The 12,278-nt window shown below is 34.6% G+C and overlaps 1 protein-coding gene across 1 annotated transcript in view; it reads right to left on the bottom strand.

Annotated features, from left to right (window-relative positions):
- Positions 1-12,278, bottom strand: part of VWDE (von Willebrand factor D and EGF domains) — a 77,557-nt gene that overhangs the window by 21,042 nt on the left and 44,237 nt on the right. Inside the window, exons 14-18 of the mRNA XM_026448897.1 lie at positions 7,583-7,738; positions 7,357-7,461; positions 5,756-5,870; positions 3,351-3,601; positions 2,195-2,414 (exon numbers count right to left, since the gene is read on the bottom strand). Coding sequence (XP_026304682.1) covers positions 2,195-2,414; positions 3,351-3,601; positions 5,756-5,870; positions 7,357-7,461; positions 7,583-7,738 — 847 coding nt within the window. The remainder of the gene's footprint in view (positions 1-2,194; positions 2,415-3,350; positions 3,602-5,755; positions 5,871-7,356; positions 7,462-7,582; positions 7,739-12,278) is intronic.

The raw sequence follows: 12,278 nt of genomic DNA, 5'->3' as shown, positions 1-12,278 counted from the left end.
GCTGTGATGTTACCTGCTTCTGTCCCTTTGCTCCTGCTGTTGCTTTTGGCTGGAATGCCTTTTTCTCTCTTGATCTGTCAGATTCAGTTCTCATGTGTCTAGTATAGTCTAGTCACTTCCTTTTTTAAAAGTTTTCACTATTTCTCCAGGTAGATAAGATTCCCTTTATAATATTCCTACTAGCTCTTTTGTGATTTCTATCAAAAGACACAGAACACTTTATTGTACTGTGTAATTACTAGTCATATTCCCTGCTGTTACACTTTACTTATTAAATCAGAGGCCATGTCTTACATATTTTTGCAACTTTTGTATCTAGTTCAATGCATGACACTTAATGCATTTACACTGAATAAATACATGAGTCAAAAACAGAAACTATGCTATTAAAAAATAAATACAGCAAAAAAAGAAATCTTATAGCAGAAAATAGGAACTTTTACCATGGCATATTTTTCCATCCCCATAAAATCCTTTTGGACATGAACCACAATGATAGGAACGAAAGGTATTCAGGCATTCTACTCCCTCAAAGCAAGGCTTGGAGTCACACTCATCAACATCTTCCTGGCAGTTTTTGCCTGTACAAAATATAGGTCAAGAGCTCAAATTATTTAATTTGAAAAACATTGTATGTCCAATTGGCTTATTATATAACATCTACTTTTCATGTCTGTCCTTCTAACCCCAAAAGAGCTGCTATGCATTATGAGGATAGAAGTATGCTATTTTAAAAACTTACTGTATAATCAAATATAAAGTCACTAATTATATTCAATTTAATATTAAACTAGACCTTTCAAGTACATACGATTTTTTTTTGTAAATAAGATGAGTTAAGATTTCCATTAATATTTGAGGCAAAAAGTTTCATATTACAACAATAATTTGAACTTTGTTTAAAAAGTCAGTAATTTTTAAAAGTTATTTAGGATGGTTGTTTAGCTTTAAGGACAAATTGTTTAGTTACAAAAATTGTTTATGTTAGGAAAGTCAGTGTGTCCTTAGTAAAAGTTTTTTAGTTGATGTGGTACTCTGAAATGCTTAACAACTCATCTGAATGAATAAATTCAGTCATATATGGATGGTAGCCCTTATTATACTAAAATTTTTGAGGCAATCAACATTTGAATTCTTTCAAATATAGTCTACAGTGGAGTAGAAAAGAGATCTATATTCATAGTTCCAAATGATAAAATTTTTGTTTTAAAATGCTGAAGAGGTGGGGCGTGGCAGCTCACACCTGTAATCCCAGCACTTTGGGAGGCTGAGACGGGCAGATCACGAGGTCAGGAGATCGAGACCATCCTGCCTACATGGTGAAAGCCCATCTCTAGTAAAAATACAAAAAATTAGTCAGGCATGGTGGCAGGTGCCTGTAGTCCCAGGTACTCAGGAGGCTGAGGCAGGAGAATGGCGTGAACCCGGGAGGCAGAGCTTGCAGTGAGTTGAGACCATGCCACTGCACTCCAGCCTGGGCGACAGAGCAAGACTCCATCTCAAAAAAAAAAAAAAAGGTGGTGAAGAAAATTAGAAGACACATAAATCTTCTGCTCAGTTCTACTGTATTGTTAAAATAGGTGTCTTCAAGAAAAATATCAGCTCATTAACTATATATTTACTTACTTAATATTTATATCTATTAAATGTAAAGAAAGTATTCATATGAGTTTTTAAGAAGCCATGGAAAATTAAAGGTTGGCAGTCATATATTTCTGTAATCACACATTTTAGGACAATTAATGAGTTAGTAAATATGCTAACATTTCATTTGATTTCAACTTTTTACCATGATATTTCTAAGTCAATGAATTATCGGTAAAATCTCTCTTAAGTGATAACTTTTGTATTTTCTCTGGCATAACTCCTTTATTTTTCCATATTATATCTTAATAGTAATACATTTTAATACACTTCTCCCTACCAAATATAGGCAGGAATGTTTAGAAACCTGCAGAACAGGTTCCTACATTGCTATAACAGTTACAAAAATGAGCAAAATTATAATAGTGTATGGAATTTACAATTTATAAGAACAAGGGATATGGATAGTAATTACATTTGTAATAACTTTTATTAAAATTGTAAAGATGTGGACTGAAATCTTTAGGACCACACATTTGCTTGAGTAATCTGTAGATGTGTGTTTCAATGAGCTTTTCTTTCTCATTTGTTATGAGGAGCAAAATCTTACCTTTGAGCTCAGGTGGACAATCACAGGAATAATTGTGAAAACCACTAATACAGCTGCCAAGACCACAAGGGTTGGATTGGCATCCACTAGTGTTGACTTCGCAAAGGCTACCATGGAAGCCAGGCAAGCAGACACACAGGTACACTCCACTCCCTGGAGGAAAGTTCCTATCAGACACACATGATCCACCATTCAAGCAATCACAAGACTTCACAGTCACCTAGAAAAGAAAAAAAAAGGAAATGTCTTATTTTTCAATAAAATTATCTTCAGTTTATGCCCCGGAAATCATGACAGGCATGTGTGTTTATGTACAAGTATGACCAAATCACTTATATTTGATATATATACACACATACACACAAATGTAATATAAAATTGTATTAAAAATAGTTTAATAAAGCAATTATGCCCACTCCCAGGTGCAAAACCACAATATAATACTAAGGATAACTTGTCTTAAAAAAAGTTACAAGATGATCAATTTCTGTCATGCAAGTAGAACAACGTAAAAAAAATCACTAAAGTGGACAGCAGTTAATCACCTGGGTTATTCACAAACCTAGAGAGCAAATGATCTTCTGAATTACTGGGTTAATATGGCATAGAACACAGCTGCTCTTCACAATATTACTTCAGTGTAAAAGTGTGTTCCAAGTTTCAAAAGAACAATGGACACATAAAGGGTTTGGAAGTATTAAGTGCTCATGACTGACATAATGAAAAGAAAAGTCAATAAAGAAAGGAATTATAGTTGCCAATTAGTTATCTCAAGTCATATTTATAATCTTGATTTCTAATTCAACATCTCAGGCCCTTTCACTTGATGGAAGAGGGTATAATTATCAATCTTAGATTAATCACACATCTTTCATGAAGGTGGAGCTGAAGGAGTTTATCCTTGTTACAGGGAAGTACAAAGTAAAACAGTAAAGAAATTATTAATTTATATCTGTGCTTCTGGGCTTGAGACTCTCTCTAAGGTTTTAAATTCTTACAAACAATAATAAAAAGTTTTGGCAGTTTAATTTTCCATACAATGTTTAATAACTCTGTTGCTCTTTACAACTAGGAATATGGCTTGTATTTTAAATTCAAATAAAGTTGCTAAAATTGCAAAAGAATCCAGTGACACTTACGTAATTATAAAGATTACCTCAATCGTGACTCTAGTTTCAGCATCGCAGTCATCCTTAAGGCGTAGAGTAAATTGTTGTGGAGTTAGTAACTCTGTTTTCCACATAAAAAGCCCTGCAGAGGAAACACTTGCTCCTTCAGGACCAGAGTCCAACGTAAAGTGGATGTCAGAACCTTCCGGATCAAAGGCCACGAACTGATACTCAAAGTTTTCACCATAAAATGTCTGTAATTTGTCTTGCAATACTTGAATCACCGGGGGTTGGTTGTCTGTAATAGAGAAAACACTTAACTTTATACCCGTGAGAAAAAGGAATGAAGTGTACTTCTGAGAGCTCCCACAGAGTTATGCATTTTGATAAAGACTGAACTCTGCTAAAAGGTCTATTAGCTGTTTTCATTTTTTTTTTTTTTAACATTCTGAGTAAGTTCAATTCCATTCTTAGACATCTGAAAGTAATTGACAGGTGCAAGACCTCAGGCATTATTATGAAAGTATGAAAGCACTTTGGATATAGCACAGAATACATAAATACACATGCACTGTCCACACTGGATGCTGCGCCTCTTCTGTCTCAACTTACTTCTTGGTGTTGACTGCCTCACTACTCTCTCTCTCTCTCTGACTGCGGATCCTTTGCACTCTGTTTCTTTCAGCCTCACTTTCTCCCTCTACTCCCTTTCTCTATTTCTCCGTCACTGCCCATGACTGCTCCGTTTCTTTGGCTCCTCTGAACGTTTCTTGCTGTACTTGCCTCCCCAGCTATAATATGTGGAAGCCATTAGTCATACTCATCTTCTGCTCCTCAGATATTCTTCCAGTGGCTGAGTGCACACACTAAAAAAAGAAGCTATTTCAGGATGGGCATGGTGGCTCACACCTGTAATCCCAGCACTTTGGGAGGCCAAGGCAGGTGGATCACCTGAAATCAGGAGTTCCAGACCAGCCTGACCAACATGGTGAAATCCTGCCTCTACTAGAAATAAAAATTAGTAGGCATGGTGGTGGGTACCTGTAATCCCAGCCACTCCAGAGACTGAGGCAGAATAATTGCTTGAACCCGGGACGTGGAGGTTGCAGTGAGCTGAGATTTTGCCACTGTGCTCCAGCCTGGGAGACAGAATGAGATTCTGTCTCAAAAAAAAAAAAAAAAAAAAAAAAAAAAAAAGTGGCTATTTTAGAGGACAGGCAGAATTCCCTTTACACTCATGAAACAACTGAAAACCTCTTTTTATATTGTGTTATATTAAAAAATGTCTACCTTTTCAGCCTACTGACTTAACAGTTGGAACAAATAGCCCCATTACATTCTATTGTTCACAAACACTCTGCTTGAATCCACAAAGCACTAATGCCTCGAGATTGTAGCTCTGGCTCCTGTTCTGTCTCTGCATATCCTTACACAAGCAGCCTAATTTATTGATTTTAATTTCCTCATCCTCAGTATGAGAGATTTAAAAGACATGATATTTTCATGGCCCTTTATGACTTTGAACACTATGAGACTATAATGAATCTATCAGTCAAACAATAGCCATTGAAAAAACAGAGACACCAGTTCAGAAGTTGTATTGTATTTTTCATCTCTTGTACTATATTTTTCCTCAAATTTCCATTGTCTTTCCACAGCATTCCATGAGTCTTAAACCTAAACAGTGAATCATCTAGTAAATGTAAATTCCCATTGTCTTTCCACAGCATTCCATGAGTCTTAAACCTAAACAGTGAATCATCTAGTAAATGTAATGAAACACAGTAATGAATATGTGCATACAATTATAATGATATTACAAAGCATAGTATAAATATAAAGTTGTATGACTCCCTTAAATAAAATTACATGAGGCCAGGAAATAATTGTGTCCTATTGTCTCTAATAATGTCTGATCTCCCCATGAAGAAAGAGAACTTAGACACCTATATGGAATCAACATAACTCTATTTATGAAAGTGAGGAAGTTATATGGTATGTAACTACAATTTGGAGTATTATTTGAAACAAAGTATCTCAAAATTATCTGTACCCAATATTATACTTATCACATCACACAACAGTAGTGCTGGAAGGCACTTTATAGATTACTGAGTCCAGATACCTTGTTTAACAGGTGCTGAATCCATGGCCTTTGAGCTTAAATGGTTAATAACATCACAAAACGGAACAGAGGTAAAGCTAAGCATAGGAAATTGTGTGTACCTGAGTTAATAATTCCCATTTCTTCCATTAGTAAATCACGTATGCTTTCCTAATCAAATATTAAAATAAATATCCTATATCCTCAAAGTAAATTTTGCAGTTAGGAGAGATGCTAAATTAAACACAGAGGTCATTCATTTTAAACACATTTATGTAACTTCTGGCTGAAAACTACTTTTAAAATGTCTCGTATAGGAAATATTTGGATTAATAAAGAATAACTTACTTTCTAAAAATGACCAAGTAAATCTTGAAATTTGGGGTCTACAAATCAAACACGGGCTGGTTGAATTTTTGTCTCCTTCAACATAGCAGAGTCCATCAATAATGCAAACATTTTCCTAATGGAAAATTTTTAAAAAAGAAAACATCAATAAATTACACCTATAGTTAGCATATAGAAAAAACTGTACAAGGAAGGATGGCAGTACATGTACTGATGATTCCAAAGAAAGCACATACATCTATGTTGATACTTCATAATCATAAGTGAATATAAGAAAACAAATTACCTGAATATGTAAATGTCTATAAAACTGATCAATTTGGAGGTAATAAAAGTATATATAACTTTTACCTTTACAAAGTTATAGCTTATAATTTATAAATAACATGGGAGAAAATCTCTCTTTTGGTATTTTTCACCACTGAACTCATTCTGGGAGTACTTTATTCATAAAGAAATAAAAGCAACTTCTTTTTTTTTTCTCCACAATTTATAAAATCACATTAGATTATAGTTATCTTCCATTTCCCTAGCAGCCCACTATGGTCTGTGAACACAGTCAACTAGACCGGATCCTTGGCATAATTATCCACACTTGATAATGGATATCATTACACCAAACATGTGAAAGAGATGCTGATAAGCACAGAAAGAGCATTAAATGTAGCAAGTATTCTTGGGGAGAAGACTAAATTTTATTCAGGAGATATAAACTTAGCTCATTTTACAAAATCTCCTTTAATATCACTTGGAAAATTGCACAAAAGTTAGAGCAAAATAGCTCCAGGAGGAGAAAACAATCTTGAATAATAATATTTTCAAAGTACTTATGGATATACGGGAATGAAATATTTGGGAAAAAATAAAAATCAAACAATTTCTCAAAACCAGAGATTTGGTCTGATGACTAATCTCAAGAAAATACATTTTAAACTTAGAAAAAATAATACTTTAAAATTTTCATGTACATAAATATTATTTGGATGCACCTCAGTTTTGAAGAGTCAAGAGATATTTTACCCATGGAGTCTGTTGAGTCAGCAGTTCACATGTGAGACAGCCCTTCTGATAAATACAGTAGGCTGGATATAGATCGAAAAGAAGTTGCGATTGCAAATCAGCTCAGGCTGCGCTGCTGTTCTGTAATCCATCAAGTGGCAGGTATTTACATGCTCCAATAAACTTAGTTGCCAGGAAATACTCCCCATAAAAATATTAACTTTATACATTTTACAAATTTTAACCAAATGTACATCATTTGATGCAAAGAAGACTAGGTAACAACATGAGATCTCTTATTGGAAAGTCATTATTACTACTGAAAAAACAATGTAGGTACGAGTGAAGTAGTAAATAATTTAGTCGGGACTTCCTCTTACAAGTTTTTAGAAGTAATCTGACATTTCAAAATATTAAAGGTAGGAACCTCTTCCTAGCAGGCAGAGTAACAATTTCAGTTACCCTTATATAAACTTGAGGAAGGCTTTTCTCTATTAGTTTTTCTGGTATGAAAGTGAAAAAACTACAATTGATGTGCCAAGAGCATAGGAAAAGAAAATACCTATGATTTAAATGTGAAAATAAATGAAAAAAATACATACCTTTATAGTACATGAGTCACTTTTATAGAGACCACAAATTTGACAAGCACCATCATATATGACCATTATTTTGGGATTACTGAATTTATAACCATCATTAGATAGCTGTAACATAATAGTTCCATAATGAGATGATTTGTTCTAAATGTTCTAAATTCATTATGAAATGTTATATATAAGTATTTACTTTGTTTATAAATATGAAGATGTCTTTTTTATTTTTTACCTTCAACTGCCACTTCCCAATTGGTTTCCCACCCACCAGATCCATGGTATCAAACTGCTGAACATCAGTGGGCAGCTGACAATCAACAGTTCTGCTATTTTGGAAAACAGTCTGTGTATAGATGGGTTCTCCAGGCATCCATTCACTGCTATTATACTGAAGACATAGTGAGAAAGCAATTAACTTCTGTTAAATTATGGAAATATTTTGTTAGTAAATTACATATAATCAAAACATAAATTTAAGATATATGCCTAGTATAATGTAATACATAACAGGGAAACTAAAGTCATATTGGGAGTGAGTTTTATTCAGAATAATGCAAAACGTATATATGATAATATGATGCAAATTGCTCCCAATGAATCACGCATTTCTTGGCAGTTCAAATCAAAGAAGTTACCGATATTGGTCACCTACAATGGATCACTATGTAATGACTTTTGTAGCAAGAGGAAACACTTGATACATAGACGACACACAGTGGATTGATTTTCTGCCCAGAAATTCCTTCATTTCTCCTGCAAAAGCTTCCACCACCTCATCTACTTGAAACTGTCCTTTCTGCCCCCTACACAGCTCCCAGGGTCTCTCATATTCCTATATGACCAATCTCCCTGATTATGCCTGACTGGTGCAGGGGCAGACTTAAGCTAGGCCAATATTTCAGCTACTCATGATATTTTAACTTTGTGCCAATGGCGATGTCATGTCGGTTGGCCTCTGATGGCTTGAGTTGCAGGACACAAAACTATGGAGTGGTTGGTGGCCATTTTTCCACTATGGAGAGAAAGCCAGTATATAGTGAAATGGGAAAATGAAGCCCACAAACAAAAGCTGAATTGAGACACACACACACACACACACACACACACACACAAATGCACACATACTGAGTCTTCATGGTGTTCAAGATTTTTCTTGAGAATTCAGCTACTTTCTTGTTCTTGATTCGCTAAGAAATATACCATCCTCATAATAAATATTTTTGCTCGTTAGGTTATTAGTAATTTGAAACTAAATAAACTCTATCTAGTTCACCCTACTTAAAACTCAGTGAACTCAGTGAAATATCATGCTTAAGCTATACTTTTAGTATTATTTTTCAGTATTGAAAATGCATTGGTGCCAAAAGAGGAGAAGCCAGAATAATGTTCCAGGTACTGGTAACTGCGTAGGAAACCAAAAGCTGTATTTTGCTGTCAAAATTTAGATTTAGATTTTCTTTGAAATTTATTACTGTAAAATGTTTTCAACCACTCAGAATTCGTCATAGAGCATGCTGATGCTTCAATATCGTGGGTCAGCAGGAAAAGGAAAGGAAAACATGATCACTCTAATCTGCCGCTAATAGAAATTACACTTTTGAAGATTTGATGATTGAAAGAGTGAGTTGCAAATCTTCATATTTAAGGGAGTGTGCAGAGTCTAGCCTAGCAGATCTATCAGTGGTTTCCCTCTTGTAGAGAAAGAATGGCAATGATTTCTCAGAATAGTCATGATTATCTACACTTAGGTGATTGTAGGGTCTTGGTTTCTTGTGTGGAAAGAAGACTGCAGCCAATGACTGGCAATATAGAGATTATTTCCAACTTTCTGTTTTGAGGGGCCTAACCAAAATGAGGAATATACGGTGTTCTATTTCCTTTTCATTCATCAACATTTTGTGAGTATATATCATGTGCTGAAAATATCTCAGTGCAAAAAAGATCACAAAGAAAATGACAGACAACATACAATTTTATGACTGCATTAAAAGAGACTCAAATAGGACATAATACAAATGGAGTTATTAAGTCTAACTAACCAGCAGAGTCAAAGAAGGCTTCAAAAAAGCAAATACTTCTCTTCCTGAAAATAAAAAAGGAGACTGTTATTTGGACACTGGGAGCAGAGGTGGAGAGAGTGCAATTTACATGAATGGAGAGAATAGTGTATGAAAAAGACAGGGATGTACGGAGTAGCATAAACAAGAAGTTCAAGCCTACAAATGTCAACAAGAGCTAAATCATAATGTGTCATCCATTTCTTGGATAACATCTTGTATTTAATTCTATAAATTAGCAACTTTAACATAGGATTTTGTAGAGTCTTGACTGCTTTAGGAGAGGAAGTGAAAGAAATGCTTAAGTGGTTGAATCTCTAGCTAAAAACTTGCCTAAAACTACTAATACAAAAGTAGAAAAAAGCATGTAAAACATGTTACACTTTATATATAAAAAAGAGTTATCTGTCCATTTTTTGTACCAAAGAAATATAGTAAGGATTAACCAGAAAATAATGACAGTAGAAGCATACTTTAATGAAAAGAAGGAGTGATGGAAAGCAGGTGACAGGGATGACAAGAAAGTAACAATTCTATGTGTATGCCTTTGTATAGCTTCAACTCTTGGAACTATGATAATATTTCATATTCCCTCCAAATAATTAAATACTAAAATCAACCAGAGTGTGGAAGAAACTCAAAATGAAAGACAAATATTTTTAAAACTTAATTGTTTTATAAATAAAACAGATAACCACTCTAAATAGAGTGGAAAATAGTTAATCTAACTCACTTTGGAAACTAGTATTTGCCTTTATATTGTGACTTTGTTTCATGAATTTGTTTTTCACAGAGGAAGGGGTTAGAATTTCTGAAAATGACTTACATATACACTTAGATTGAGAAACCGGGTAAATATATTGTGGATGATGAGAGCCAGTTTTCACTTGTAAAGAAAAGGGTTATAAATAAAGAAAGGAGAAGGCTAGAATGACCTTATGGCACTGCATTGAAATCAGGAGTATCAGTATCAACTCACAGAGATGATAGATAAATAGATAAACAGACAGATAGGTAGTTACGTGTGTGTATAAGTGTCCATACATAGATTTTCTAACTGTATCCTTTAAAAGGGCCAAGAAGCAGTAACTACCCTGTAACAAGAAGCACACCTTGCACCCAAGTCTTGGATTTTAAATGACCCTCTTTGATAAATGGAACTACAGTCTTTAGAGAAATGGTTGATTCTAGAGTTGGGGTAGGAAAAATATGAGTCTGGAATATCATATGATGCCAGAACATGAAAAATTGTTCAAAAACTTATGGGAGCAAGTTAAAAGGACATGAGAACAAACTAGTAGTAGCTCCCAATGGTCAAAACTGGAATAATTTAAACAGTCAAATAAAGAATGATAGCATTGAGTTATAATTCATGAAATAAGTTTCCATTAGTCTGTGCTGGCATGAGTAAATAAATGAATAAATAAATTCGAAACAAAGAACAGCTCTTCTTTTCAGTAGAATTCCAAATAATATGTGTAGAAGACATGATGAAACAGAAAATCACCACTGGTAAATACCACAATAAGCAAAAATTACAGTTGGATGCTAAAATTAAGAAAAATAAAGTTTGAGGAGCTATCCTATATTTCCATAATCTAAAAGTGTCTCCCCACAACACGTTTATTAGTTACAATGGGAAAAACAGAAAGCTTACAGGTAAGACACATGGCAAAAAACCCTTAAGTAAGTGATCAATATTTACATTGCCCGTGATCAGATACATCACATCATGAAAGGATGCACTAAGAATTGTACAACATGGCATGACTTCAGTCTAACCATAAAAAAGGAACATTCCACAAAATTCCAGTGCTCTTCGAAAGAACCAAGTGTGCAAAAGATGAAGAAAGATGGAGCACGGTCATAATATTCAAAAGAACCAAGTGTGCAAAAGATAAAGAAAGATGGAGCACTGTCACAATGTGAAAGAGACTGAAGACACATGACAAAAAGCAATATAAAATGTTAGATTGGATCCTGAATCAGAAAAAGAACTATTTTTAGTAGGACAACTGGCAGAACTGAACAAGGTCTGTAAACTCATTAATAATATTGTGTCCAGGTGAACTTTCTGGTTTGAACAATTGTTTTATGGATATGGTTTATATATAAGATATTAACTTTAGGAGAAACTGGGTGAAGAATTATTGGAAACTGCATTATTTTTACAATTTTTCTGTGAGTCTTAAGTTATTCCAAAATAAAAGTTTTTAAAAATTACTTCATAAAATGGGAAATCATTAAGGATTTTGCATGATCTGGTTTCCAAAATGCTAGATTTTCAAGAGGAACCCAATCTTCGAAGGGAACTGAAATTTGAACTAAAAAAGTGAGCAGGTATCAATTCATGTTGACTGAACATGTAACAGGGGAGCTAGGAGAAGACATTAGCTTAGTGGCAGCGCAAGCACATTCCATACAAAGTGAATGCAAGGCTTTGAGCAGGGCCCATGTTGGTAGGGTTGGGGATCCTAAAATAGTGGCACATTAAACAGGCTTGACTGGAGGTATGAATGAAAGGATAGAAAAGACTTTAAAACCCAGCACTGGGCAAGACTGGGGCTAGGAGAGACAGACTTAACTTCAGCATAATGTAAAATAGGCAGATATGCATTCTAATTTTAGTTTGGGCAAGTGAACATCTTTCTTTCCATAGTTCTTGATTCGGTTTGGCTCTGTGTCTCCATCCAAATCTCATCTCGAATTGTAATCCCCAAGGATGGAGGGAGGGACATAGTGGGAGTTGACTGGATCATGAGGGCAGTTTCTCCCATGCTGCTCTCCTGAGAGTAAGGAAATTCTCATGAGATCTTGATGGTTTAAAAGTGGCAGCTTCCACTGATGGACATTTGGGTTGATTCCAAGACT

Source organism: Piliocolobus tephrosceles, chromosome 8, assembly GCF_002776525.5.
Source record: "Piliocolobus tephrosceles isolate RC106 chromosome 8, ASM277652v3, whole genome shotgun sequence".
Classification (NCBI taxonomy): domain Eukaryota; kingdom Metazoa; phylum Chordata; class Mammalia; order Primates; family Cercopithecidae; genus Piliocolobus; species Piliocolobus tephrosceles.
This window is presented reverse-complemented; position numbering and strand designations above follow the sequence as displayed.